Source organism: Neoarius graeffei, chromosome 6, assembly GCF_027579695.1.
Source record: "Neoarius graeffei isolate fNeoGra1 chromosome 6, fNeoGra1.pri, whole genome shotgun sequence".
Taxonomy (NCBI): domain Eukaryota; kingdom Metazoa; phylum Chordata; class Actinopteri; order Siluriformes; family Ariidae; genus Neoarius; species Neoarius graeffei.
In genome coordinates this window covers 94179048-94205711 of record NC_083574.1, presented here as the reverse complement: position 1 = coordinate 94205711, position 26664 = coordinate 94179048, and the positions used below count along the sequence as shown (strand labels likewise).

Here is a 26664-nt window from a genome sequence, read left to right as displayed (position 1 = left end):
TTGCGATCTGCACAATTCCACCGTGTGAGAGTGTGTGTGGCTGCTTTCAGTGTTTTAATGTCCTGTTCCAGTGCCAGGGACACACACACACACACACACACACACACACACACACGGCTCGTGCTGTGGCCGTGAAAGCAGTGTGTTTATCAAAACCACGGAAAACCTTTCTGTTTCATCCGGGATGAAACGTCTGAATCTGAATCAGGCTGCACGTCTGAATCATCACACACTCTCCTCAGACGCTGTGGTCTGTCTCACTAACACCATTAAACACCATGACCATAAACACACACCACGGCGGCGAGGCTGCAGCTTTCACACACAGCAGTGTCTTAAAGACGAGTTTCACCAAACACTGCGGGTTCAGGAACTCACTGGGCTTTTCCTTTCTCTCCTCTAACACTGATCACCTTACACACACACACACACACACACACACACACACACACACACACACACACACACCTTCCTGCTGGTTCTGGATGCGGTTCCTCAGCGTCTGTGTCTCCAGCTGACTGGTGCGCAGACGCTCCAGAGTCTCCCGGACCTCCCGCCGTCGCTCTGCTGCTTCCTGCTCAGCTCGCCTCACTTCCTGCTGCAGGACCACACGCTCTAAAAACAACACAAAACACAGAAAGGAAAAGTTAAACATGAAGAGAAAGGAAGTGTGATTTAATGACTGATTATATTTTACATTTCTTTTCCAAGGGAGATAAAAGAGACGCTGGAGAGGAACGAGGGATTACAGCGACTGGAACGCAGGTGAGACCCGGAACTCACGCCAGTCCACTACCGTAAACACCGCTATAAACCGATAAAAAACACGATGTGGCAGTCTTTAAAAAGAAAGAAAGAAAGAAATTAATAAGTAAGGAAAGAAAGAAAGAAGGGAGGCACGGTGGTGTAGTGGTTTTAGCACTGTCGCCTCACAGCAAGAAGGTCCTGGGTTCGAGCTCCGTGGCCGGCGAGGGCCTTTCTGTGTGGAGTTTGCATGTTCTCCCCGTGTCCGCGTGGGTTTCCTCCGGGTGCTCCGGTTTCCCCCACAGTCCAAAGACATGCAGGTTAGGTTAACTGGTGACTCTAAATTGAGCGTAGGTGTGAATGTGAGTGTGAATGGTTGTCTGTGTCTATGTGTCAGCCCTGTGATGACCTGGCGACTTGTCCAGGGTGTACCCCGCCTTTCGCCCGTAGTCAGCTGGGATAGGCTCCAGCTTGCCTGCGACCCTGTAGAACAGGATAAAGCGGCTACAGATAATGAGATGAGAAAGAAAGAAATTAATAAGCAAAGAAAGAAAGAAAGAAAGAAAGAAAGAAAGAAGTGAATAAGCAAATAAATAAATAAATAAAATGAAGAAAGAAAGAAAGAAAGAAAGAAAGAAAGAAAGAAAGAAAGAAAGAAAGAAAGAAAGAAAGAAAGAAAGATTAATAAGCAAAGAAAGAAAGAAGTGAATAAGCAAATAAATAAATAAAATGAAGAAAGAAGGAAAGAAAGAAAGAAACTAATAAGCAAAGAAAGAAAGAAAGACAGAAGTGAATAAGCAAATAAATAAATGAATAAATAAAATGAACAAAGAAAGAAAGAAAAATTAATAAGCAAAGAAAGAAAGAAAGAAAGAAAGAAATGAAGAAAGAAAGAAAGAAATTAATAAGCAAAGAAAGAAAAAGAAAAATAAATTAATAAGCAAAGAAAGAAAGAAAGAGAAGTGAATAAGCAAATAAATAAAATGAAGAAAGAAAGAAATTAATAAGCAAAGAAAAAGAAAGAATAAAATGAAGAAAGAAAGAAAGAAAGAAAGAAAGAAAGAAAGAAAGAAAGAAAGAAAGAAAGAAAGAAAGAAAGAAAGTGAATAAGCAAATAAATAAATAAAATGAAGAAAGAAGGAAAGAAAGAAAGAAAGAAAAAGAAAGAAGTGAATAAGCAAATAAATAAATGAATAAATAAAATGAACAAAGAAAGAAAGAAAAATTAATAAGCAAAGAAAGAAAGAAAGAAAGAAAGAAAGAAAGAAAGAAAGAAAGAAAGAAAGAAAGAATAAAATGAAGAAAGAAAGAAAGAAAGAAAGAAAGAAAGAAAGAAAGAAAGAAAGAAAGAAAGAAAGAAAGAGAAATTAATAAGCAAAGAAAGAAAGAAGTGAATAAGCAAATAAATAAATGAATAAATAAAATGAATAAAGAAAGAAAGAAAGAAAGAAAGAAAGAAAGAAAGAAAGTGAATAAGCAAATAAATAAATAAAATGAAGAAGGAAAGAAAGAAAGAAAGAAAGAAAGAAAGAAAGAAAGAAAGAAAGAAAGAAAGAAAGAAAGAAAGAAAGAAACTAATAAGCAAAGAAAGAAAGAAAGACAGAAGTGAATAAGCAAATAAATAAATAAAGAAAAAATAAGCAAAGAAAGAAAGAAAGAAGTGAATAAGCAAATAAATAAATGAATAAATAAAATGAACAAAGAAAGAAAGAAAAATTAATAAGCAAAGAAAGAAAGAAAGAGAAGTGAATAAGCAAATAAATAAAATGAAGAAAGAAAGAAATTAATAAGCAAAGAAAAAGAAAGAATAAAATGAAGAAAGAAAGAAAGAAAGAAAGAAAGAAAGAAAGAAAGAAAGAAAGAAAGAAAGAAAGAAAGAAAGAAAGAAAGTGAATAAGCAAATAAATAAATAAAATGAAGAAAGAAGGAAAGAAAGAAAGAAAGAAAAAGAAAGAAGTGAATAAGCAAATAAATAAATGAATAAATAAAATGAACAAAGAAAGAAAGAAAAATTAATAAGCAAAGAAAGAAAGAAAGAAAGAAAGAATAAAATGAAGAAAGAAAGAAAGAAAGAAAGAAAGAAAGAAAGAAAGAAAGAAAAATTAATAAGCAAAGAAAGAAAGAAAGAAAGAAAGAAAGAAAGAAAGAAAGAGAAGTGAATAAGCAAATAAATAAAATGAAGAAAGAAATTAATAAGCAAAGAAAAAGAAAGAAAGAATAAAATGAATAAAATGAAGAAAGAAAGAAAGAAAGAAAGAAAGAAAGAAAGAAAGAAAGAAAGAAAGAAAGAAATTAATAAGCAAAGAAAAAGAAAAAGAATAAAATGAAGAAAGAAAGAAAGAAAGAAAGAAAGAAAGAAAGAAAGAAAGAAAGAAAGAAATTAATAAGCGAAGAAAAAGAAAGAAAGAAAGAAAGAAAGAAAGAAAGAAAGAAAGAAAGAAAGAAAGAAAGAAAGAAAGAGAAGTGAATAAGCAAATAAATAAAGAAAGAAAGAAAGAAAGAAAGAAAAATTAATAAGCAAAGAAAGAAAGAAAACTGAAAAAAGAAGTAAAAGAAAACTGGAAGGAAGAAGGGAAAACCCATGTGACCCCACATCTGTCTGCCTGTTTAGACTGAAAGGGAACGGAGTGGGTGATGTTGGATGTGAGAGTGAAGGACGGCACGGTTTCCAGCAGCTCTAAACGAACCCGAGCCCGCAGCACTCTTTAGCGCCGCGCTCAGCACAGAAGCATCTCCCAGTCCGCGGACCTTTACGGCCGATGAGCTCCAGCGTGACGCAACTAAACCGTGACTGAGGATCGAGAAAAGCCACATTCTCTCCTCCACTCACGCCTCGTACGCACACTGCTGCTCCGACACCTTTAACCGACGTCTCAGCAGAGTGTTAATGCGCGGCGCTGACTGCTCAGGGAGGGGTGTGTGTGGTATGAGCACAGAGTACACAGCCACAAGTACGGCGTCACACACCACACGCTAAACGGCAACACACACACACGAAGAAAAAGAAAAAGTTCATTCACTAGTCCTGACATATACTTTTTTTTTTTCCGGTACGATTCTGATAAACAGATGTGCTGAAGCTCCTCCCCCCGGTGTGAAATAACTGTGCGACAGCTTCTGGCTCACTTATAAGGTGTCATTGTCCCTCACTGATTCATGAAATTCTTAAAATGCCCAAGAACGTCAGAAGAACGTTATAAGAATGTTCTTCCCAGAGACCACAAGAGTGCTTCAGTGACGCACAGCAAAAGGCTTCGGTGCATTCACTGCTGCAGCTGACACACAGCTCCTGAGATCAACAAAGAGGGTTTAATCAAGAGGGTTGACACACACACACACACACACACACACACACACACACACACACCATGTGGTGAGATGAGGGCAGAGTGCTGACTGACGTTCCATGGTTCAGAGGACGGTCACAGATCAACTCTACTTCACCCTGAAACCTGCTCCCTCCCTCCCACACACACACACACACACACACACACGCTCCAACTAATCACAAGACAGTTATTAAACCCTGCACTTCATAGCTGAGGAATAATTAAGAATAAATTAGCCGCGGCTCTGGAACATGAATGAGACAGTTGACACGTGAGGACATCGTGATCCGTTCAAAACTCAAATTCATTGACATGACAGGAATGAGGAACAAAACACACACACACACTAAATGATATTCGACAGCTGGTTCGAACTGACAAATGATGGAAAAGTACTGACAAAACACACTGCTGAGTTCTGGATCCTGACTGGTCAGAAGGTGTTGATTAGTTTTTTGTAGTGAAGCTGCGCATCACAGCTTTATATTAAAGCACTCGTTCCGATACTTTATCCTTTTTCTGGTGCTCTGTGTGTGTGTGTGTGTGTGGGTGTGTGTGTAGCCTGCAGTACACTACTCCTCCCTTTCTAAGTGTCTGGACTTGCCTTAGACTCAGTCTCCATGAGCTTACAGTTGTACACACACACACACACACACACACACACACACACACACACACACACACACACAGTCTCTCCATTCTCTCTATTGTCACTCAATCTCTCTCGACCCCTCACACTCACTCTCTAAATGATAGAAGGCAGACAGACAGGTAGCAGAGCATAATTGCACACCTACACCCGTATGGGTCTGGTCTGGCCTTCACACACACACACACACACACACACACTTGGTGAGTGTCATACCCGGAAGGTTTTCACCTGATATCTGACACGAGTTTGAAAGGCAGCTGCAGTTCATGGCCCAGGACAAAAAGAAGACACCACACACACACACACACACACACACACACACACACACACACACACACACACGCTCTTGATAGACAGAGAGGACAGTGAGGAATGAAAAAGCTTTTGGCTGAGCCCAAACACTCCTTGAACTTCTGTAAACAAAATATCTGTGCAGTGTTTCAAAGCAACATGCCTTTTGGTAGTCACTCACCTCTGATTCACACACACACACACACACACACACACACACACACACGGAGTTTGGCAGGAAATTAGCGGCTGCAAGTTATGTGCAACGGGGTGAGAGAGAGAGAGAGACAGAGAGAGAGAGAGAGAGAGAGAGAGAGAGAGAGAGAGAGAGAGAGCTCCACCCAGTGGGGTGAGTGTGAGGTGAGGACAGCCTGAGGCATCCAAATGATACGTTAAACAAAAGTACAGCGCACACACACACACACACACAGACACACACAGACACACACACACACACACACGCAGACACACACACACACGCAGACACACACACACACACACACACAGACACACACAGACACACACAGACACAGACACACACAGACACACACACACACACACACACACACACACACAGACACACACACAGACACACACACACAGACACACACACACAGACACACACACACACACACACACACACACACACACAGACACACACACACAGAGACACACACAGACACAGACACACAGACACACACACACACAGACACAGACACACACACACAGAGACACACACACAGACACACACAGACACACAGACACACACACACACACACAGACACACACACACAGACACAGACACACACACACACACACACACACAGAGACACACACACACAGAGACACACACAGACACAGACACACAGACACACACAGACACAGACACAGACACACACACACAGAGACACACACACAGACACACACACACACACACACACACAGACACACACACACAGACACACAGACACACACACAGACACACACACACACAGACACACAGACACACACACAGACACACACACACACAGACACACACACACACACACACACACACACACACACACACACACACACACACACACACAGACACACACACACACACAGACACAGACACACACACACACACACACACACACACACACACACACAGAGACAGATAAGTTTCTCCTTTATTTTAGTGAGATTTTCTCGTTTAATTTGGTGAGAAACTCTCTCTCTCTCTCACGTGTCTGTCTTTCTCTAACATACTCTCTCTCACTCCATCTCTCTCACATGTCTGTCTTTCTCTAACATACTCTCTCACTCAGTGGCGGCTGCTGGTTTTTAAAACAGGGGAAGCCCATTTTACGCATTCATCGTAAAACCTGTAGGCCAGATATCAAAGCATAGAAAGGTGTGCCCCATTAGCATAGTGAACTAGACAACCCTACCTAGTGGCAGAAAGTATTTTTGCTTGTACATTTCATGTTATAGTCTGGCTTGCCAGGCTAGTGCCTCATATCCTTAATCAAAAATATCAAACTTCCAAAAATCACTGGCTATTCAACGAAGAGCCTTGAACATCATACCCTGATATGCAACACAGAGTCTTTAACACAACACCCAGCTGCGCAACACATCCTTGAACATCTTCTGCAACACAGTCTGGAAATTCATAACCAGGTAGGCTATGCAACACACAGAACCTTGAATATCATACCCAGGTATAACCTATAACACAGAGCCCACCATTCTCTTAACATTACTGAACAATATACACACTTCAGATTCATGAACATGAACACTATTTATACACAAATTCTGCCCTCCGCTCCTTTTCCAGAAAATGGTCTGTGACCCTGTCATACCAGCTGGTTGTGCTTTCCAGAGACTTCACCAATTTCTGTTAGCAGCTAGCACTGCAGATCCCAATAAGGCTCAAGCTAGCCTACAACCAGATTGAACTACAAATGAAATAAACGAGTGAATTCGCGAATGATCAAACTGATAGAATGGATGAAAGTTAACGGAGCACAACGAGTAATATTTACATTTATTTACAGAGTAATTTTACAGAGACATCAATGAGAAGAACCGTTTATATGAAAAGAAATTCGGACAGCACTTTGGCACACGACTACACTTTCTCGACATCCGCTAGGGACTGACTGATCATACTTCCGTGTTCCTCGCCGAAGTACAGCGACCGCCCTCCTCATATCTTTCAAACACTACCTCCAATAATCCTTCATCAGCCCGGCTTCTTGTCCCTCCCACTGTCTCGTTTAGTCCCAGAGAAGCCCGGCTTCCCTGGAAGTGACGATTTTGTCGATTTTAACCAATAACAACTAGCCGAAATTGGCTGTTCAGAGCCGTCTCATAGACTGCAACGGATACCCGGCTGCCAGCCATAGAGCCCACTGAAATAAGAAAGGTTACAGCCAGTGTTGCCAGATTGGGCGGTTTTAAGTGCATTTTGGTGGGTTTTGAACATATTTTGGCTGGAAAACGTCAGCAGTATCTGGCAACACTGGTTACAGCCTGGCAGCAAAGGTGATTCTCGTAGCGAACTGCAAGTTCGTCAGACATCACTCAAATAAGTTACAGGATAGTTATGAACGTAAATACAATCTTGGGCATATATTATGTTATGCAAGTTATTGTTTTAATGAGAATTCAACGTCGTAGACGCCGCAGTTTGGGGAGAGAATTTTAGGGGAAGCTCGGCTTCCCTTGTTGTCTCTGAGAAATCGCCCCTGGTGGAACTCCATCTCTCTCTCTCTCACGTGTCTATCTTTCTCTAACATACTCTCTCACTCCATCTCTCTCTCTCACGTGTCTGTCTTTCTCTAACATACTCTCTCACTCCATCTCTCTCTCACGTGTCTGTCTTTCTCTAACATACTCTCTCACTCCATCTCTCTTTCACGTGTCTGTCTTTCTCTAACATACTCTCTCACTCCATCTCTCTCTCTCACGTCTGTCTTTCTCTAACATACTCTCTCACTCCATCTCTCTCTCACGTGTCTGTCTTTCTCTAACATACTCTCTCACTCCATCTCTCTCTCACGTGTCTGTCTTTCTCTAACATACTCTCTCACTGCATCTCTCTCTCTCATGTGTCTGTCTTTCTCTAACATACTCTCTCACTCCATCTCTCTCTCATGTGTCTGTCTTTCTCTAACATACTCTCTCACTCCATCTGTCTCTCTCTCACATGTCTGTTTTTCTCTAACATACTCTCTCTCTCACTCCATCTCTCTCTCACGTGTCTGTCTTTCTCTAACATACTCTCTCACGTGTCTGTCTTTCTCTAACATACTCTCTCACTCCATCTCTCTCTCACGTGTCTGTCTTTCTCTAACATACTCTCTCACTGCATCTCTCTCTCTCACGTGTCTGTCTTTCTCTAACATACTCTCTCTCTCACTCCATCTCTCTCTCACGTGTCTGTCTTTCTCTAACATACTCTCTCACGTGTCTGTCTTTCTCTAACATACTCTCTCACTCCATCTCTCTCTCACGTGTCTGTCTTTCTCTAACATACTCTCTCTCTCACTCCATCTCTCTCTCACGTGTCTGTCTTTCTCTAACATACTCTCTCACTCCATCTCTCTCTCACGTGTCTGTCTTTCTCTAACATACTCTCTCACTCCATCTCTCTCTCTCTCACATGTCTGTCTTTCTCTAACATACTGTCTCACTCCATCTCTCTCTCACGTGTCTGTCTTTCTCTAACATACTCTCTCACTGCATCTCTCTCTCTCACATGTCTGTCTTTCTCTAACATACTCTCTCACTCCATCTCTCTCTCACGTGTCTCTTTCTCTAACATACTCTCTCACTCCATCTCTCTCTCTCTCTCTCACATGTCTGTCTTTCTCTAACATACTCTCTTTCTCACTCCATCTCTGTCTGTCTCTCTCTTTCGCATGTGTCTCTCTCTCTCACTCCATCTCTCTCCAGTCTGTCTCTCTCACTCCCTCGCATGTGCCTGTCTCTCTCTCACACACATTCTCTCTCTCTCTCTCTCTCTCTCACTCCATCTTTCTCTCTCGCCTGTCTCTCTCTCTCTTTCTCTCTCACATGTGTCTGTCTCTCTCTAACATACTCTGTCTCTCACACACACACACACTCTCACTCCATCTCTCTCTCACTCCTGTACAGATCGACCCTGTCTGTCTCTCACACTCGGTCTGATCCATTAGTGTATCCGTCACATCCCCCAGCACCATCGTTACACTGCGGTTATCCCAGTACATTCAGTCCACACGTCCCTGGACACACACTTACGCTCCAACATAAACACACTCTCATGGGCTCACATCCATAAACACACACACCACAACACATTCACAGACAAAGAAGTGGCGCAAGTGGTTCAGTCCAGTGTGTGGTCCAGTTCATTGTTCTCTTACAAACGTGGGTGTAGAAATTACAATAAAATCAGCTGAATGCAGAGCATCGTGTGTGTGTGTGTGTTTGTGTGTGTGTGTGTGTGTGTGTGTGTGGGGTCACCGGTCTGTGCAGTCGAGCAGTGCTGCAGTATCAGTTCTGTCTTGGTGTTCCAGTCCCGTGAGAGCAGAGAGAGCTCCTTTTTCACACCATGCAGCTCTGCAGCAGCACATCGCAGCACAGGCCCAGCATCACGCAGGAGAACACGCTGTCTCTCACACACTGACCTGAAAAACACACACAGCATTAACACTGACATCCATATTCCTCCCAGCTTCACACATTCCACTTTGAGAACCACTGGTATCGAGGATGAAAAATTTTACAATGGAAAAATTGAAAATATCGGGCACAAAATTCAGACTATTAATTTAACGCCAGACAATTTGATAACACTGGAAATAACAATATAACTGTATCAGATCAGTGACTAGAATGTTTTACTCCCCTTCAAGAGACCAGACGACCTTCACTAATTTCCTCATCACAATCAACTTGTGTACCAGATCCCTTACCTACACATTTCTTCAAGCAGATAATCTCATCTCATCTCATTATCTCTAGCCGCTTTATCCTGTTCTACAGGGTCGCAGGCAAGCTGGAGCCTATCCCAGCTGACTACGGGTGAAAGGCGGGGTACACCCTGGACAAGTCGCCAGGTCATCACAGGGCTGACACATAGACACAGACAACCATTCACACTCACATTCACACCTACGCTCAATTTAGAGTCACCAGTTAACCTAACCTGCATGTCTTTGGACTGTGGAGGAAACCGGAGCACCCGGAGGAAACCCACGCGGACACGGGGAGAACATGCAAACTCCGCACAGAAAGGCCCTCGCCGGCCACGGGGCTCGAACCCGGACCTTCTTGCTGTGAGGCGACAGCGCTAACCACTACACCACCGTATTGCCCCAAGCAGATAATAACAGAAGCAATTGAACCTCATCTCATCTCATTATCTCTAGCCGCTTTATCCTTCTACAGGGTCACAGGCAAGCTGGAGCCTATCCCAGCTGACTACGGGCGAAAGGCGGGGTACACCGTCATCACAGGGCTGACACATAGACACAGACAACCATTCACACTCACATTCACACCTATGGTCAATTTAGAGTCACCATTTAACCTAACCTGCATGTCTTTGGACTGTGGGGGAAACCGGAGCACCCGGAGGAAACCCACGCGGACACGGGGAGAACATGCAAACTCCACACAGAAAGGCCCTCGCCGGCCACGGGGCTCGAACCCAGAACCTTCTTGCTGTGAGGCGACAGCGCTAACCACTACACCACCGTGCCGCCCCGCAATTGAACCTCTTCTAAAAAATAATCAGTTCTTCCCTGAGTAATGGCTATGAAGCCCTGGCCTAAAGGTTAGAGAAGCAGCTTTGGGATCAAAAAGTTGCCGGTTCGTTTCCTTGGACCAACAGGAATGGTTGAAGTGCCCTTGAGCGAGCTCCCTAGGTTGCTCTGGGTATGTTGTACATTGCTCTGGATGTTAAATGCCATTAATGTAATGTACCGAAATCGTTTAAACCTGCAGTTATCAAACCCCTGATTAAAAAACGTGACCTTGACTCCTGTCAACTTTCCAACTACAGGCCAATATCAAACCTCCCCTTTATCTCCAAGATCCTAGAAAAAGCTGTGGCACATATCTATAGAGGAATAACATCCATGTATCAGTCAGGATTTAGACCTCATCATAGCACAGAAACAGCACTGGTTAAAGTAGTAAATGACCTACTGTTGGCATCTGATCAGGGCTGTGTCTCCCTGCTTGTATTGCTTGACTTTAGAGCAGGCTTTGACACCACTGATCATTCCATTCTCCTGGAGAGACTAGAAAATGTGGGAGTTAAGGGAACGGCCCTCTCCTGGCTCAGGTCTTATTTAACTGATCGCTATCAGTTTGTTGATGTAAATGGCGATTTTTCAATACATACTGAGGTAAAGTTTGGTGTTCCACAAGGTTTTGTCTTATAGGCCGTAAGGTGAACCCCGAAAAGTCTTTCAGAAACAAGATTCCGCTCCGACGTCTCCGAACTACATAATATCCAATTCTTAAAAATGGACGTATTATGAAATGATGTCATCAAAAAGTTCTCACCTTGTAATGCTGTCAATTTTTCGCACGAAGGCTTGAAAAAGCGAACTAATGTCATCGGCGCGGAATGATATTTTGGCACCGCGGAATAAGATTTCGCTACAGAACAGGTTCCATGGTTGCTGACGTATCCCATAAACACCCGCGACGTATAGATGTGGCAGTCATTGCTGTAAGTCTGCAGAAAGACTTACCATGCACCTTATACTTTTCCACGGGGACGGGCAACAGAGCACGCATCATTGACATAAGCAAGGTGTCATCAGCTCTCGGCGACAGTGTGTGTTCAGCCTTGATTGGGATACACACATTCACAGGGTGCGACTCCACGAGTGCCTTTTATGGCAAAGGCAAGAGAAAGACATTTGCTGTGGCGTGTGAGAAAGATGACTTCCTGAAGGCCTTTAAACATCTGGGAACTGACTTCAAACTGGAGCCCTCCACTTTTGCCCTACTTTGCAAATATGTGTGCCACTTGTATGATCAGCGAGCTACTGATAGTGTCAACGAGGCTAGGTACAAGGCTTTTTGTTTGGCATCATCAGCCTTGCCGGAGTTATCCATTCCCCCAACAAGTGATGCCCTCCATCAGCACAGCAAAAGGGCAAATTACCAGGCTGCAATAATGAGGTCATGTGTGAAAAAAAAACATAGGTGCACCATCACCTGCTGGAAACGGGTGGCATGTTGAAGATGGAAACCTACAGGTCACCTGGATGACACAGAATCCAGCCCCTGACTCAGTTTTACACATGATCCACTGTGGGTGCAAAGAAAGTGCCTGTCAGACTGGCAGATGCTCTTGTGTCTCTGCAGGAGTCTGTTGCACGGACTTGTGCAGGTGTAGCAATTGCTCAAATATGAAGGAGACAGAGGACAAGGAAGACGACCAGTGCCCTGACAGTGATGACGAGGAGTAGCACCTGACTGAATGTTATAGTGTGTTTGTGTGTGTGTTTTCCCCCCCTCTCTTTCTCTGTCACTGACACCTAGGTCATTGCCTGGATGCTGACCCCTGCCTTTTTGCACCGTGCCACAGGACTTTTATATATTTTTATATATATATATATATATATATATATATATATATATATATATATATATTTTTTTTGTGTGTGTATATATAAATTTGCATTTGTAATGTGTATATATCACTGTTTTGTTGTTTACATTTTCTATTAAAGTTTGCAATTTGCCACATAGTTCTGTTGTGTGATGTATGATGACTCAGTCTTGCATCTTCTTTGTTGCCGCTGCTGCAGGTGCATAGTGCTGCCTAGTGCGTTTACCTACCTCTACTGTGCCGCTGCATAGGTAGTGAATACTTGAATCCCTGCCATTGTGCCTCTGAACTGAGCAACAGAACTGCAATATTATATATAGGTTGTATTATTATTATTATTATTATTATTATTATTGTGTATTATTATTCCTATGGACTCTTCTCCTTCCTACACAATTTCTTAAATCTTGATCTGAAATCACACGCATTGCCTATATAATATATACGCCATTTTATGGCTAATCCATGGTGTGTATAGCCCACAATGATGAGTCAATACTCTATTCCATTACTGCCTGTGTAACATTGTAGGTCTGTTTTTCAAGCAAATTGTTTTATGGTTGATCAGTACTTTATAGTTAATAACCTAAGAGAATGAATGCATGAATGGTCCTAGTCATAGACCATTACACCATATTTTGTACTATAATAATGGTGATAATAAAAATTATTTTTATTCTAATAATAATATAAACACTTCAATATACCACATATATGCAATATTGTCTTAGTGATGTATTTAAAGCACTATTTAGGACTTAGAAGACATTTCACCCACTTCGGAGGGTGTTTTGGAGACTTTTTCTACTAATGTGACTGTAATTACGCAAGCTGTCAGCTGATCTGTGGTCAAAAATCGGCAACGCGATTGGTCCAGACCGGTCACGTGATGTCCCGACACGTCATTTTTAGAGGAAAATACTTCGCCACGCGATCGCTCGGTGCGAGGAATTGACAGGATTATAAGGTGAGAACTTTTTTCGCCACACTTTCTAGTACTCATTCTTAGTTTTAAAATAAATATTTCGTAGTTCGGAGACGTCAGAGCGAGATGAAACGAAAACGGGGTTCACCTTATGGCCTATTAGACCCACTGCTTTTTTCTTTATATATGTTACCTCTGGGTGATATTATTTGTAAGCATGGTATTAGTTTCCACTGATATGCTGATGACACACAGTTGTATGTTTCTGCAAAGCCAGATGAAAGACACCAGCTTAATAAACCCGACGAACATGTAAAGAATATTACGACATTATGACACTGGATACTTATTAACTTCCCTCTACTTAACTCTGATAAGACAGAAGTACTTGTACTAGGACCACGTGCAACTAGAAGTAGGTTTTCTGATTACATAGTAACTCTGGATGGCCTTTCTGTTTCTTCACGTGCAGCAGTAAAAGACCGCGGGGTGATCATTGACTCCAGTCTTTCCTTTGAAGCTCATGTAGATAATACTACGAGGATAGCTTTCTTTCATCTCAGAAATATTGCAAAGATAAGAAATATAATGTCGTTACATGATGCAGAAAAACTACAGTGCTCAGCGTAAATGAGTCCGCCCCCTTTGAAAAGTAACATTTTAAACAATATCTCAATGAACACAAACAATTTCCAAAATGTTGACAAGACAAAGTTTAATATACAGTGACATCTGTTTAACTTATAACGTGAAAGTAAGATTAATAATATAACTTAGATTACACATTTTTCAGTTTTATTCAAATTAGGGTGGTGCAAAAATGAATACACCCCACTGAAAAGTCTCTGGAGCAAAGCTAAATTGTAGACTACAAATGTCTAATTTAACAAGAATACAATCACCGGTGAGTCTAATTAGTCATTACACAGGTGTCCAGCAGACAGTTGACTATAAAAGGGTGTTAAAGAAAACCCCTTCCCATTTCATGCTATCAGCAACGGCACCACATGGAAGAGAAATGACAAGACCTGAGAAAGGAAATAATTTCTTTACACCACAAAGGTGAAGGCTACAAGAAGATCAGCAAAGCTTTACTTATCAGTCAGAATACTGGAGCAAAAGTGGCACAAAAATTTAAGAAAGATGGAACTGCAACCATCTCACAGAGACGTCCAGGTCGTCCACGGAAGTTAACACCTCGACAGGAGCGTCTTCTGATGAGAAGGGTTGAAGAAAATCGGCATGCAAGTTCACTGCAGTTATCTAAAGAAGTAGAAAGTCAAACTGGGGTGACTATTTCCCGTGACACAATACGGCGTACACTGCAGAGGAATGGCATGCATGGATGCCGTCCATGAAAGAAGCCTCTCCTAAAGCCCAGGCACAAAAAAGCCCACCTGGAGTTTGCCAGGGCCCATGCTGACAAAGATGAAGACTACTGGGACTCTATACTCTGGAGTGATGAGACCAAGATAAATGTTTTCGGAACTTATGGCTTCAAAACTGTATGGTGTCTCAAAGGTGAGGAATACAAAGAAAAATGCCTGGTGCCTACAGTGAAACATGGTGGTGGCAGTGTCCTTATGTGGGGCTGCATGAGTGCTGCTGGTGTCGGGGAGCTGCATTTCATTGACGGCATCATGAATTCGCAGATGTATTGCTCTATACTGAAAGAGAAGATGCTACCATCACTCCGTGCCCTTGGTCATCGTGCACTTTTCCAACATGACTAAACACACATCTAAGGCCACTGTTGGATTTCTGAAGAAGAACAGGGTGAAAGTGATTCAGTGGCCAAGTACGTCTCCTGATCTGAACCCAATCGAACACCTATGGGGAATTCTGAAGAGACAAGTTGAGCATCACTCTCCATCCAGCATCCAGTCACTAAAAGAGGTCGTTGTTGAAGAATGGAAAAAGATTGATGTTGCAGAATGTCGCCAACTTGTTCATTCCATGCCTAGAAGACTTGGTGCTGTCATTAAAAATCATGGAGGCCATACAAAGTACTAGATGTAGTAGTTTTTGTTGTGGGGTGTACTCATTTTTGCACCACCCTAATTTGAGTAAAACTGAAAAATGTGTAATCTAAGTTATATTATTAACCTTACTTTCACGTTATAAGTTAAACGGATGTTATATCAAACTTTGTCTTGTCAACATTTTGGAAATTGTTTGTGTTCATTGACAGATCGTTGAAAATGTTACTTTTCAAAGGGGGTGTACTCATTTACGCTCAGCACTGTAGTTCATGCTTTTGTAACCTCCAGGTTGGATTACTGTAATGCCTTCCTGCCTGGATGTTCCAATAAGTGCATAAACAAGCTCCAGTTAGTTCAAAATGTCGCAGCAAGAGTCCTTACTAGAACCCAAAGATATGACCATATGACTCCTATTTTATCCACACTGCATTGGCTCTCAATCAAATTTCAAATTGATTATATATGGAGTGAGGTTGTTCAGGGCATCTCGATCGGAATGGCCAAATAATGATGATGACTGATGATGATGATGTATACATCAGTGAACAGAGCTTTTGGAAATTGTAGGATAAGAATGTAGGATAAGTTTGTGCAAAACAGACAGAGTGTATAGCAGAGATTACTGTATACAGTATGAAGATGATTTCATGGCAATGTTGACCTCAGCTTGGAAAGTAAACCAGGAAGCAAGTAACAGTAAAACACAATGGGGTGTGGCCTCGTAGGATGATAATCCACAACCGGGTGGTGTTGTGCGGTCCGATACGTGCTCGTCACGAACGTCCTCAGCACATGGCACACATTTCCCTCATGACATGCACAGCTCAGATCCTCCTTTTGTTTTGGATTTACTACTTCCTGGTCTTGATTCTGTCCATATTTCATTGTTTAGGTCTGTTCATTATTCGTTTGTCTGTTGCGTGTTTGTGGCTTTGCAAAGTCGAATGGATAAATCCATACAGAATGGACTGCATTTCAACCACTGCTCAGAACTCGGATGATCAGTTGTGGATTATGCACTTGCCTCAGCCGACTGCACATTCCCGAGGTGTAAAATAAGAAAATATTCCACAATGATAATCAATGGCGATAAAGCCTGACGCCTGACGTGAAGCTTTCACACTGTGATTGTCACAGGCAGTAAGGCATTTTGCAAAATCCATCCATCCATCCATCTATTATCTGTAACCGCTTATCTTGTACAGGGTCACGGGCAAGCTGGAGCCTATCCCAGCTGACTATAGGCAAGAGGCGGGGTACACCCTGGACAAGTCACCAGATCATCACAGGGCTGACACATAGAAGCAAACAACCATTCACACTCACAGTCACACCTACGGTCAATTTAGAGCCACCAATTATCCTAACCTGCATGTCTTTGGACCGTGGGGGAAACTGGAGCACCCGGAGGAAACCCACACGGACACAGGGAGAACATGCAAACTCCACACAGAAAGGCCCCTGTCGGCCACTAGGCTTGAACCCAGAACTTTCTTGCTGTGAGGTGACAGTGGCTCACAGACATAGCCCTCCACTAGTTTTGGTCCTACCTCACCAACAGACAACAGTTTAGAAGAAGAAGAAGAAGCCTTTATTTGTCACATGCACACTCAAGCACACAGTGAAATCCATCCTCTGCATTTAACCCATCTGAAGTATTGAAAGCACACATACCGAGAGCAGTGGGCAGCCATACTACAGCGCCTGGGGAGCAGTTGGGGGTTAGGTACCTTGCTCAAGGGCACTTCAGCCCAAGGCCACGCCATGTTAACCTAACCGCATGTCTTTGAACTGCGGGGGAAACTGGAGCACCCGGAGGAAACCCATGCAGACACAGGGAGAACATGCAAACTCCACACAGAAGGGCTCTGGGCTCAAACCCAGAACCTTCTTGCAGTGAGGCAACCATGCTAACCACTACACCACCGTGTTTGTCACACTGGGTTCACATAAGTCCTCCATGTCTCCTGGTACTTGTGATGTCCCCCAGGGGTTTGTTCTTGGGCCCCTCCTCTTCCTTATATACATCCTGCCCCTTGGCCAAATTATTTGTAACCATGGTCTTCACTTCCATTGCTATGCTGATGACATTCAATTATATCTCACTACATCCTCCCCCACTGACCCCCCTCCCAGTTCCCTCATTGACTGTCTATCAGACCTAAAGTTGTGGATGCAGAATAATTTTCTAAAACTTAACACGGATAAAACAGAAATCATGCTTATCGGCCCCAAATCTCCATTGCCCAAATCTTCTAACTTCAGTCTTTACATCGACGGTGCACTTGTTAAATCTTCACCTGTTGTCAGAAACCTTGGAATATTGCTTGTCCCCTCACTCAACTTTGATCCCCACATTAAAGCCCTCACCAAGACTGCTTTCTTCCACCTCCGGAACGTTGCCCGCCTTCGCCCAAATAGTGATGCTCAAACTTTGGTCCACTCCTCCATTATGTCCCGCCTAGATTATTGTAACTCCCTTCTCTGTACTAAATCCCTTCAAAGACTTCAATACATTCAGAACTCTGCAGCGAGACTCCTCACCCACACCAAACCATCTGCTCATATCACCCACATTCTTTCTCAGCTTCACTGGCTACCTGTTGTCCCGAATTAAGTATAAAATCCTACTACCTGCCTTCAAAGCCCTCCATAACCTTGCTCCTCCTTACATTCATGGCCTTCTGACCCCTTACACTCCATCCCGCTCTCTCAGATCCTCTAGCCATAATCTCCTTGCTGCCCTCCGCACCAAACTCTCTACCTTAGGTGGCAGGTCCTTCAGTGCCATGGCCCCCGAGCTCTGGAAGACCCTGCCGTGACTGCCCTTCCCTTCCTTTCTTCAAAACTCATCTCAAAACCTTTCTGCTTCACGAACACTTCTTCTCCACCACGAGTGCATAAACTTACTACTCTTTCGCAACATTTTTGTGTGTGTTCTGTTTTCTTTGACCTATGTACGGTAAAGCAACCTTGAGTTTGAGAAAGGCGCTATATAAGTGGAACATTATTATTATTATTATTATTATTGGGAGGCACGGTGGTGTAGTGGTTAGCGCTGTCGCCTCACAGCAAGAAGGTCCGGGTTCGAGCCCCGTGGCCGGCGAGGGCCTTTCTGTGCGGAGTTTGCATGTTGTCCGCGTGGGTTTCCTCCAGGTGCTCCGGTTTCATCCAAAGACATGCAGGTTAGGTTAACTGGTGACTCTAAATTGACCGTAGGTGTGAATGTGAGTGTGAATGGTTGTCTGTGTCTATGTGTCAGCCCTGTGATGACCTGGCGACTTGTCCAGGGTGTACCCCGCCTTTCGCCCGTAGTCAGCTGGGATAGGCTCCAGCTTGCCTGCGACCCTGTAGAACAGGATAAACCGGCTAGAGATGATGAGATTATTATTATTATATAATACCCATCACATTCATGCCACTGAATATTTTGCATACCGGCTTTAACTTTAATAACCTAATAACGACAATTAATAATAATAAATGTCATGCTGTGTATAATCCTATTTCTTCATCGTAGCCACCTGAAAGTCCATGAGAACTTGTACGCTTTCCTGTTCCTGTGAGACATTCAGTGAAACCACACACACACATAGTGTGATTTGTGAATATTGTGTTCATTTCAACATGTCCTCGAACAACTTGTACCTTTTATTACTTCATTTCTAACCGAGTCAAAGCCGAGCAGCACGTTAACCTGATGGCTTGTGTTTACACTGGACGGGAACGTGGTGTCTGTGGATGAAGCTCGGGAACAAAATCAACGGCATGTAGGAATGGGGGGAAAAAAAACAGCGTGACCCTTTTATTATGTTATTATGTCATTCTGAACTCTCGGCATGAGCCGTTCCTCTTTGTGTAAGGAGAGCATTACGTGCACATCACGAGGCCAGGGCGAGAGAAATGATCCCAGGGCACAATAACAGGTTAATACTGTTGGGATAATAATCCTATTACACACACACACACACACACACACAGTAAACGCATACCCTTGTAGTGAACTCTCCATGCTGCAGCATAAACAAGAACAAACACACACACACTCGATTCATGGAGATATGATGACCGAAGAGAGACGCTCGATCCACCCTCGATACACTTTTATTACATTTATTAAATAATAAATACTCCGACGATTTCACTGCATCATTTTCAACTGCAAATAAACATTTACAGAGATTCCCAAACCAGGCCTTCACGCCACAACGTCAAGTCTGAACATAAATTATTGTAACTCGTTCATACAGACAGCCAATTGGAAACAGGAAGAGGTGGGATTTGGAGTGGAGGTCACATTGGAAAAGAAAATTTACTTCTTGCTTTTTGTTCCCAACATTCGTAGCACAAGTGGAGTACATTCAAAATTCATAAATTTATAAATTCAGCCTGCTTAAATGAACAATATGCCCAATTATTATACTGCACATACAGGCCACTTTTTCCATGGAATAAAAAACGTGGTCTATTCCCTTCTAGCGGGTTTACTGATGGCGTGCAATATTGTTATCATATCGCTTATCCTCCATGTATTACGCCACTCTCCTCAATGGAGAATGAGCGTGCAATATTGTTATAATATTGCATGTTGTCAAGACAACACGACGTCACACGCCAAGATCCAATGACAAAACTTTTCTGTTGCGCATGCGCACAATCATTTCTTTGTTGGCCGATAGAGAGAGAAGACGGGGTTAATTCAGTACTCAGATTAAGCACTAAATAAATAAACTGAAAACTGAAAATAAAGACGTGCTGAACACCTGAAAGGCTACCAAAACTTCATTAGATATTTGTTATGCATATTTACAAGAGAAAAACACACCAACGGACATCAAAAAACTGGAAAAGAGACAAGTTGGAGTTGTAAAACTTCCACGCTAGTGAGTGACTGTGACGGTTTGGCGGTGAGGTTTGCTTCATTAAAAGCAGACGATTTATAGAGCTTGTATATAAGTCGGGTTGTTGTTCAGGCTTTTTGGACTTGTACCATTTTTATTGTTAGAACTTTGACTTTGTACAGTACACTGGATTGACAGAACAATGAATTACATTCGATCAGAATCAGCATTCGATATTGGTAAGTTACCGCTCTGTTCCTAACTTTTTGTAAAAGCTATAAATTGTTCCATCGAATGTGTATTACTCTTACTTTACTTACTCCGGGGGCCTCGGACCGTGGTGATCCCTAGCCGCCCTGACCAGATGTCACCAGCGCCGTCGATCTTGTGCCACTTCCATCTAGGCATCGGGTGACACTCCATGCTGTGCCACGTCTTCTCTGACGTTATCGGCCCACCATGTTCATGGCCGACCGATGGGCCGTCAGCCTCTGGGCTGACCGATCATGGCACTTCTTGGGAGCTCATCTTCGTCCATACACGCGACGTGCCCAGCCCATCTAAGTCGATACGACCGTGCTACGTCGGCGATCGGTGGTATGCGAGCGCGATCCATGAGCTCCTGGTTATGCAAGATCCGCCATTCCCCGGTTTCTTCGTCTTGAATTGGGCCCCATATCCTGCGCAGTATGCTTCGATCGAATACGTTCAGTTGTTCTTCAAGTGCTTTTGTAATTCTCCAAGTCTCGCACCCATATAACACTATGGGTCTTATGATAGTGGTATAAATCTGGAGTTTCGTTGCGTTTGGTAATATTCGCGCTCTTAGAGTTTTGTTCAACGACCAAGCACATCGAGCTCCTGCTGCAATGCGCAGCTGGATTTCCTCCGATATGAGATCCGCTTGGTTGACGGTCGAACCGAGATATTTAAAGGAGTATACTGCCTCGTGCCTGGAGCCTCCGAAGTCCATCTCATCAAGCAGAGGTACTCCTCTCGTGCCCTCCATAAGCTTCGTCTTCTTATCGTTGACAGATAGACCAACTCTCTCTGCGTTTTCCTTGAAATATAGATATGTGTCTTCGAGATAGTATAAAACCTCTCCACAAAGATCTAAGTAGTCAGCGAAGGCGAGCTTGTCGAAGCTTGCGCTGCCCAGCTGTATCGGCTGACAAGTAGGTGGCGTTTGTCTTACAACCCATTCCAATACCAGGTTGAACAGAAGGGTTGAAAGCGGACAGCCCTGCTTCAGTCCGCTTTCGATTGAGAAGGTGTCTGTGATTTCGCCACTAATCTTGATCCTGCATTGGGTGTTATTACAACACATCTTTGTGAGGGATATAATCTTATCAGGGATGTTAAATTCCCTGAGAATGTCCCACAGCGATGATCTATGAACGCTGTCATATGTAGGCTTGTTGAAAGTCAATAAAGAGGTCATCCAGTCAGGTCAAGCCACCACGACCCTGGAGGTCCTTCCCTACCAGGGTAAGAGCCTGTTTAACCTTGTCGAGGTGTGGTGGCTTGACCCGACTGGATGACCTGCTCGGGAGACAGAGGGGTCTCTTATAACCCTCGGGGAGCTATAGGTTGCTGGAAGGTACTAACCACAGGCTCGCCCTCCTGTCTCTGATGGGTTGGCTTGGTGTTCACAGCTCCTCGCCGCAAAAAAATCACCGTGATTGAAACTCATGACCAAATTAGCCGGACGGATCTTCAAGTTGAAGACACTGGAAATGGATTAAGGATATGCACACGGAAAAATGCTTTAAGAATCGCGACCTGGAATGTCAGGTCACTAAGCAAGCCTGGTGCAGTGGAAGTCCTGGAGAAGGAAGTACTGAGAAACCAAATCGAGATAAGAGCTCTGCAGGAAATAAGATGGCTAGAGTCGGGTAAGAGGGACCTGCAACATGGACATATTTTATACAGCAGGAAGAAAGAAGGGGCACGGGAAGAAGGGGTCGGTTTTTACCTCACCAAGAAAACCTATAGAGCCTTATTGGAATTCACCCCGCTGTCAAGCAGAATTGCCAAGATTCGATTACAGGGTAAGTTCTTCAATATTACTGTAGTCTGTCTGCATGCCCATACAGAAGTGACTGAAGATAAAGTGAAGAACGCGTGGTATGAACAGGTCCAAGCAATGCTAGATAGGATTCCTAGGCATGACTTCCTGATCGTTCTCGGCGACCTTAATGCTAAGATTGCCAAGCAAGTTCATGCCTTGAAAGGGACCATAGGACTTCATAGTCTGCACGAAGAATCCAATGACAATGGGATAAGACACGCAACGTTCACACTACAGAATAATCTTGTGATCGGAGGCACCATCTTTCCACACAAGCAAGTACATAAAGGTTCGTGGATATCACCTGAGGGCCGTACAATTAATCAAATAGACCATATCATAGTCAGAAAGAAATTTAGGTCATCACTCCTCGACACACATCTATAGGAACGCAGACTGTGATTCGGACCACTTGCTTGTGATAGGAAAGGTGAAAATAAAGCTAAAAAGTAAAAGAATAGAGGTCAAGCCCTCACAGAAAATCAATATAGAGAAGCTAATGAATGAAGAATACAGAGGAAGATATGCAACCGCTTCGATGTCTTGGAGAATGAAGATGCAGACCTACTGGATTGGCAAAACCTTAGTACAGTAATGGTGGACGCAGCTAAAGATGTTCTAGGTGAGGAAGGACGAAGGAGAAGAAGAAATGCGTGGTTCGATCAGGAATGTGCGAACGCAGCAGAGAGAAGAAAGCTAGAAAGCAGTGGTTAGAAGACAGAAATAACAATGAGAGAAAAGAGTACTACCGTCCGGCGAGAACGGAAGCGTGCAGGGTAAACAAGAGGAAGAAGAAAGAAGCCATACAGAATCAGTTGAGAGAGATCGAAGAAGACAGGAGTGGAAGAACAAGAAAGCAATTTCAAGGCATCAAGAATCAGAGATCAGGATACCAACCAAGGTGCAAACTAGTTAAGAACTCTTATGGTAAAACGCTTGTCGGGAAAGAAGACATCCAAAACAGATGGATCGAGCATTTTAAAACTCTATTAAATAGACTTCCCCCCCGAGAACCCGTAACGTACGATGGTGATCCGGAAATGATTAGGGCCAACGATAGAGTTGAGATACCACCAGAACCTGAGATCAGGTTAGCTATAAAGCGGCTTAAAAATAACAAAGCTGCAGGTATAGATGGCGTGTACTCTGAGATGATTAAGTTTGGAGGAGAACGGTTACACCAAAGATTGATAGCTTTAATTAGAAAAGTATGGGAAGAGGAAACTATGCCTATGGAATGGGAGATAGGAGTGATTGTTCCACTGCACAAGAAAGGCGACCGAATGGATTGTAGCAACTACAGAGGAATCTGTATTCCATCCATCGGATACAAAGTTCTAGTCAATATTTTATACCAAAGATTGCAGCCTTACACAGAAAGACTTATAGGAAACTATCAGACGGGTTTTAGGCCTATGAAAAGTACTATCGATCAGATATTTATTCTGCGACAAATCCTTGAAAAATACCATGAGTACAATAAATCATCCTATCATCTCTTTATTGACTTCCATCGAATGTATAGGTACAACCCTGATTCCAAAAAAGTTGGGACAAAGTACAAATTGTAAATAAAAACGGAATGCAATGATGTGGAAGTTTCAAAATTCCATATTTTATTCAGAATAGAACATAGATGACATATCAAATGTTTAAACTGAGAAAATGTATCATTTAAAGAGAAAAATGAGGTGATTTTAAATTTCATGACAACAACACATCTCAAAAAAGTTGGGACAAGGCCATGTTTCCCACTGTGAGACATCCCCTTTTCTCTTTACAACAGTCTGTAAACGTCTGGGGACTGAGGAGACAAGTTGCTCAAGTTTAGGGATAGGAATGTTAACCCATTCTTGTCTAATGTAGGATTCTAGTTGCTCAACTGTCTTAGGTCTTTTTTGTCGTATCTTCCGTTTTATGATGCGCCAAATGTTTTCTATGGGTGAAAGATCTGGACTGCAGGCTGGCCAGTTCAGTACCCGGACCCTTCTTCTACGCAGCCATGATGCTGTAATTGATGCAGTATATGGTTTGGCATTGTCATGTTGGAAAATGCAAGGTCTTCCCTGAAAGAGACGTCGTCTGGATGGGAGCATATGTTGCTCTAGAACCTGGATATACCTTTCAGCATTGATGGTGTCTTTCCAGATGTGTAAGCTGCCCATGCCACACGCACTAATGCAACCCCATACCATCAGAGATGCAGGCTTCTGAACTGAGCGCTGATAACAACTTGGGTCGTCCTTCTCCTCTTTAGTCCGAATGACACGGCGTCCCTGATTTCCATAAAGAACTTCAAATTTTGATTCGTCCGACCACAGAACAGTTTTCCACTTTGCCACAGTCCATTTTAAATGAGCCTTGGCCCAGAGAAGACGTCTGCGCTTCTGGATCATGTTTAGATACGGCTTCTTCTTTGAACTATAGAGTTTTAGCTGGCAACGGCGGATGGCACGGTGAATTGTGTTCACAGATAATGTTCTCTGGAAATATTCCTGAGCCCATTTTGTGATTTCCAATACAGAAGCACGCCTGTATGTGATGCAGTGCCGTCTAAGGGCCCGAAGATCACGGGCACCCAGTATGGTTTTCCGGCCTTGACCCTTACGCACAGAGATTCTTCCAGATTCTCTGAATCTTTTGATGATATTATGCACTGTAGACGATGATATGTTCAAACTCTTTGCAATTTTACACTGTCGAACTCCTTTCTGATATTGCTCCACTATTTGTCGGCGCAGAATTAGGGGGATTGGTGATCCTCTTCCCAGCTTTACTTCTGAGAGCCACTGCCACTCCAAGATGCTCTTTTTATACCCAGTCATGTTAATGACCTATTGCCAGTTGACCTAATGAGTTGCAATTTGGTCCTCCAGCTGTTCCTTTTTGTACCTTTAACTTTTCCAGCCTCTTATTGCCCCTGTCCCAACTTTTTTGAGATGTGTTGCTGTCATGAAATTTCAAATGAGCCAATATTTGGCATGAAATTTCAAACTGTCTCACTTTCGACATTTGATATGTTGTCTATGTTCTATTGTAAATACAATATCAGTTTTTGAGATTTGTAAGTTATTGCATTCCGTTTTTATTTACAATTTGTACTTTGTCCCAACTTTTTTGGAATCAGGGTTGTATCTGATATACCACTCAACGCCAGCCAATATTATTTACTTATCATATGACCCATATGGACCTGCATGCGCGCTCTTAATAAAACCATTAGGAAAGTCACATGACTGGGCAGATATGGATTTTTGAATCCAGTCTGGTCCGGAAAAAGCTGTATGCAACCCCAGACCCGTTTCCCTCGCTTCCTTCTACTGTTTTCATTTTGCTCTGAATTGTTACTTTGAAAAATGAGCGATACAACTGAGCACAGTGAATTTTTTTTTCATTTTTAAAATCCTTTACAATTTTATCAAAATTGTTTTCCTCAAAAATACAGTCAATATCTCCACAAGTCAAGGCTGATGTGGCATTTGGTTTGTTGCCTTTTCCATTTTTTCCGAGGTCTCCGAGCTCGGATTTCAGGACTTCCCTGGACTTTTTAAAGTCTTCAGCTTTCAAGATGTTTATCTGACTGCGGTTGTTGTTGTCAAGATAGTGTTGAATACTTTGCAAAAAGGAAGACAAAGTGTCAGGTTTGTCATCTAAATTTCCTTTTTTCTGAGGGCGTCGTGGCTCAGGTGGATAAGGCGCCATACCATAAATCCAGGGACCCGGGTTCGATTCACGACCTGAGGTCATTTCCCGATCCCTCTCCATCTCTCTCCCGCTCGTTTCCTGTCTCTACACTGTCCTATCCAATAAAGATGAAAAAAAAGCCCCAAAAATATATTTTAAAAAATAAATTTCCTTTTTTCTTCACTTGTATATAGAAACTCCATAGCAAGCTGGCTCGCTCCTCGGAGGGGACGACTGTTACGTCTCTTTCCTCCTTGACTTCAGCAAGAAATCTTTTGAAAACGTTCATGTCGTACTTACTCATGTCGTGTTTTCTTGTTGTTGTCCTTGTATAGCCAAGTGAATTTCTTCGCTTGAAAGTAACTTTTTTTCCATTTTCTTTGACAGTTTCAGCTTGGACAATTCGGTCTGTGTCTGATAAATCATCTGGATTATAAAACTGTGCTTAGTTGAGTCATATTTTGTGCACCGTTGTTCATTGTTTTCCACTGTGCATGTTTGTTAAAAAAAGGTCATATGATAAAATGCTTATT

General features: G+C 42.8%; 1 protein-coding gene across 6 annotated transcripts in view; it reads right to left on the bottom strand.

Moving 5' to 3' along the window:
• lekr1 (leucine, glutamate and lysine rich 1) overlaps positions 1–26664 on the bottom strand; it is a 273905-nt gene that overhangs the window by 105023 nt on the left and 142218 nt on the right. For all 6 annotated transcript variants that reach the window (XM_060924188.1, XM_060924185.1, XM_060924189.1 and 3 more), the window contains 2 exons: positions 9517–9680; positions 469–615 (listed from right to left, as the gene is read on the bottom strand). In XM_060924188.1, coding sequence (XP_060780171.1) covers positions 469–615; positions 9517–9680 — 311 coding nt within the window. The remainder of the gene's footprint in view (positions 1–468; positions 616–9516; positions 9681–26664) is intronic.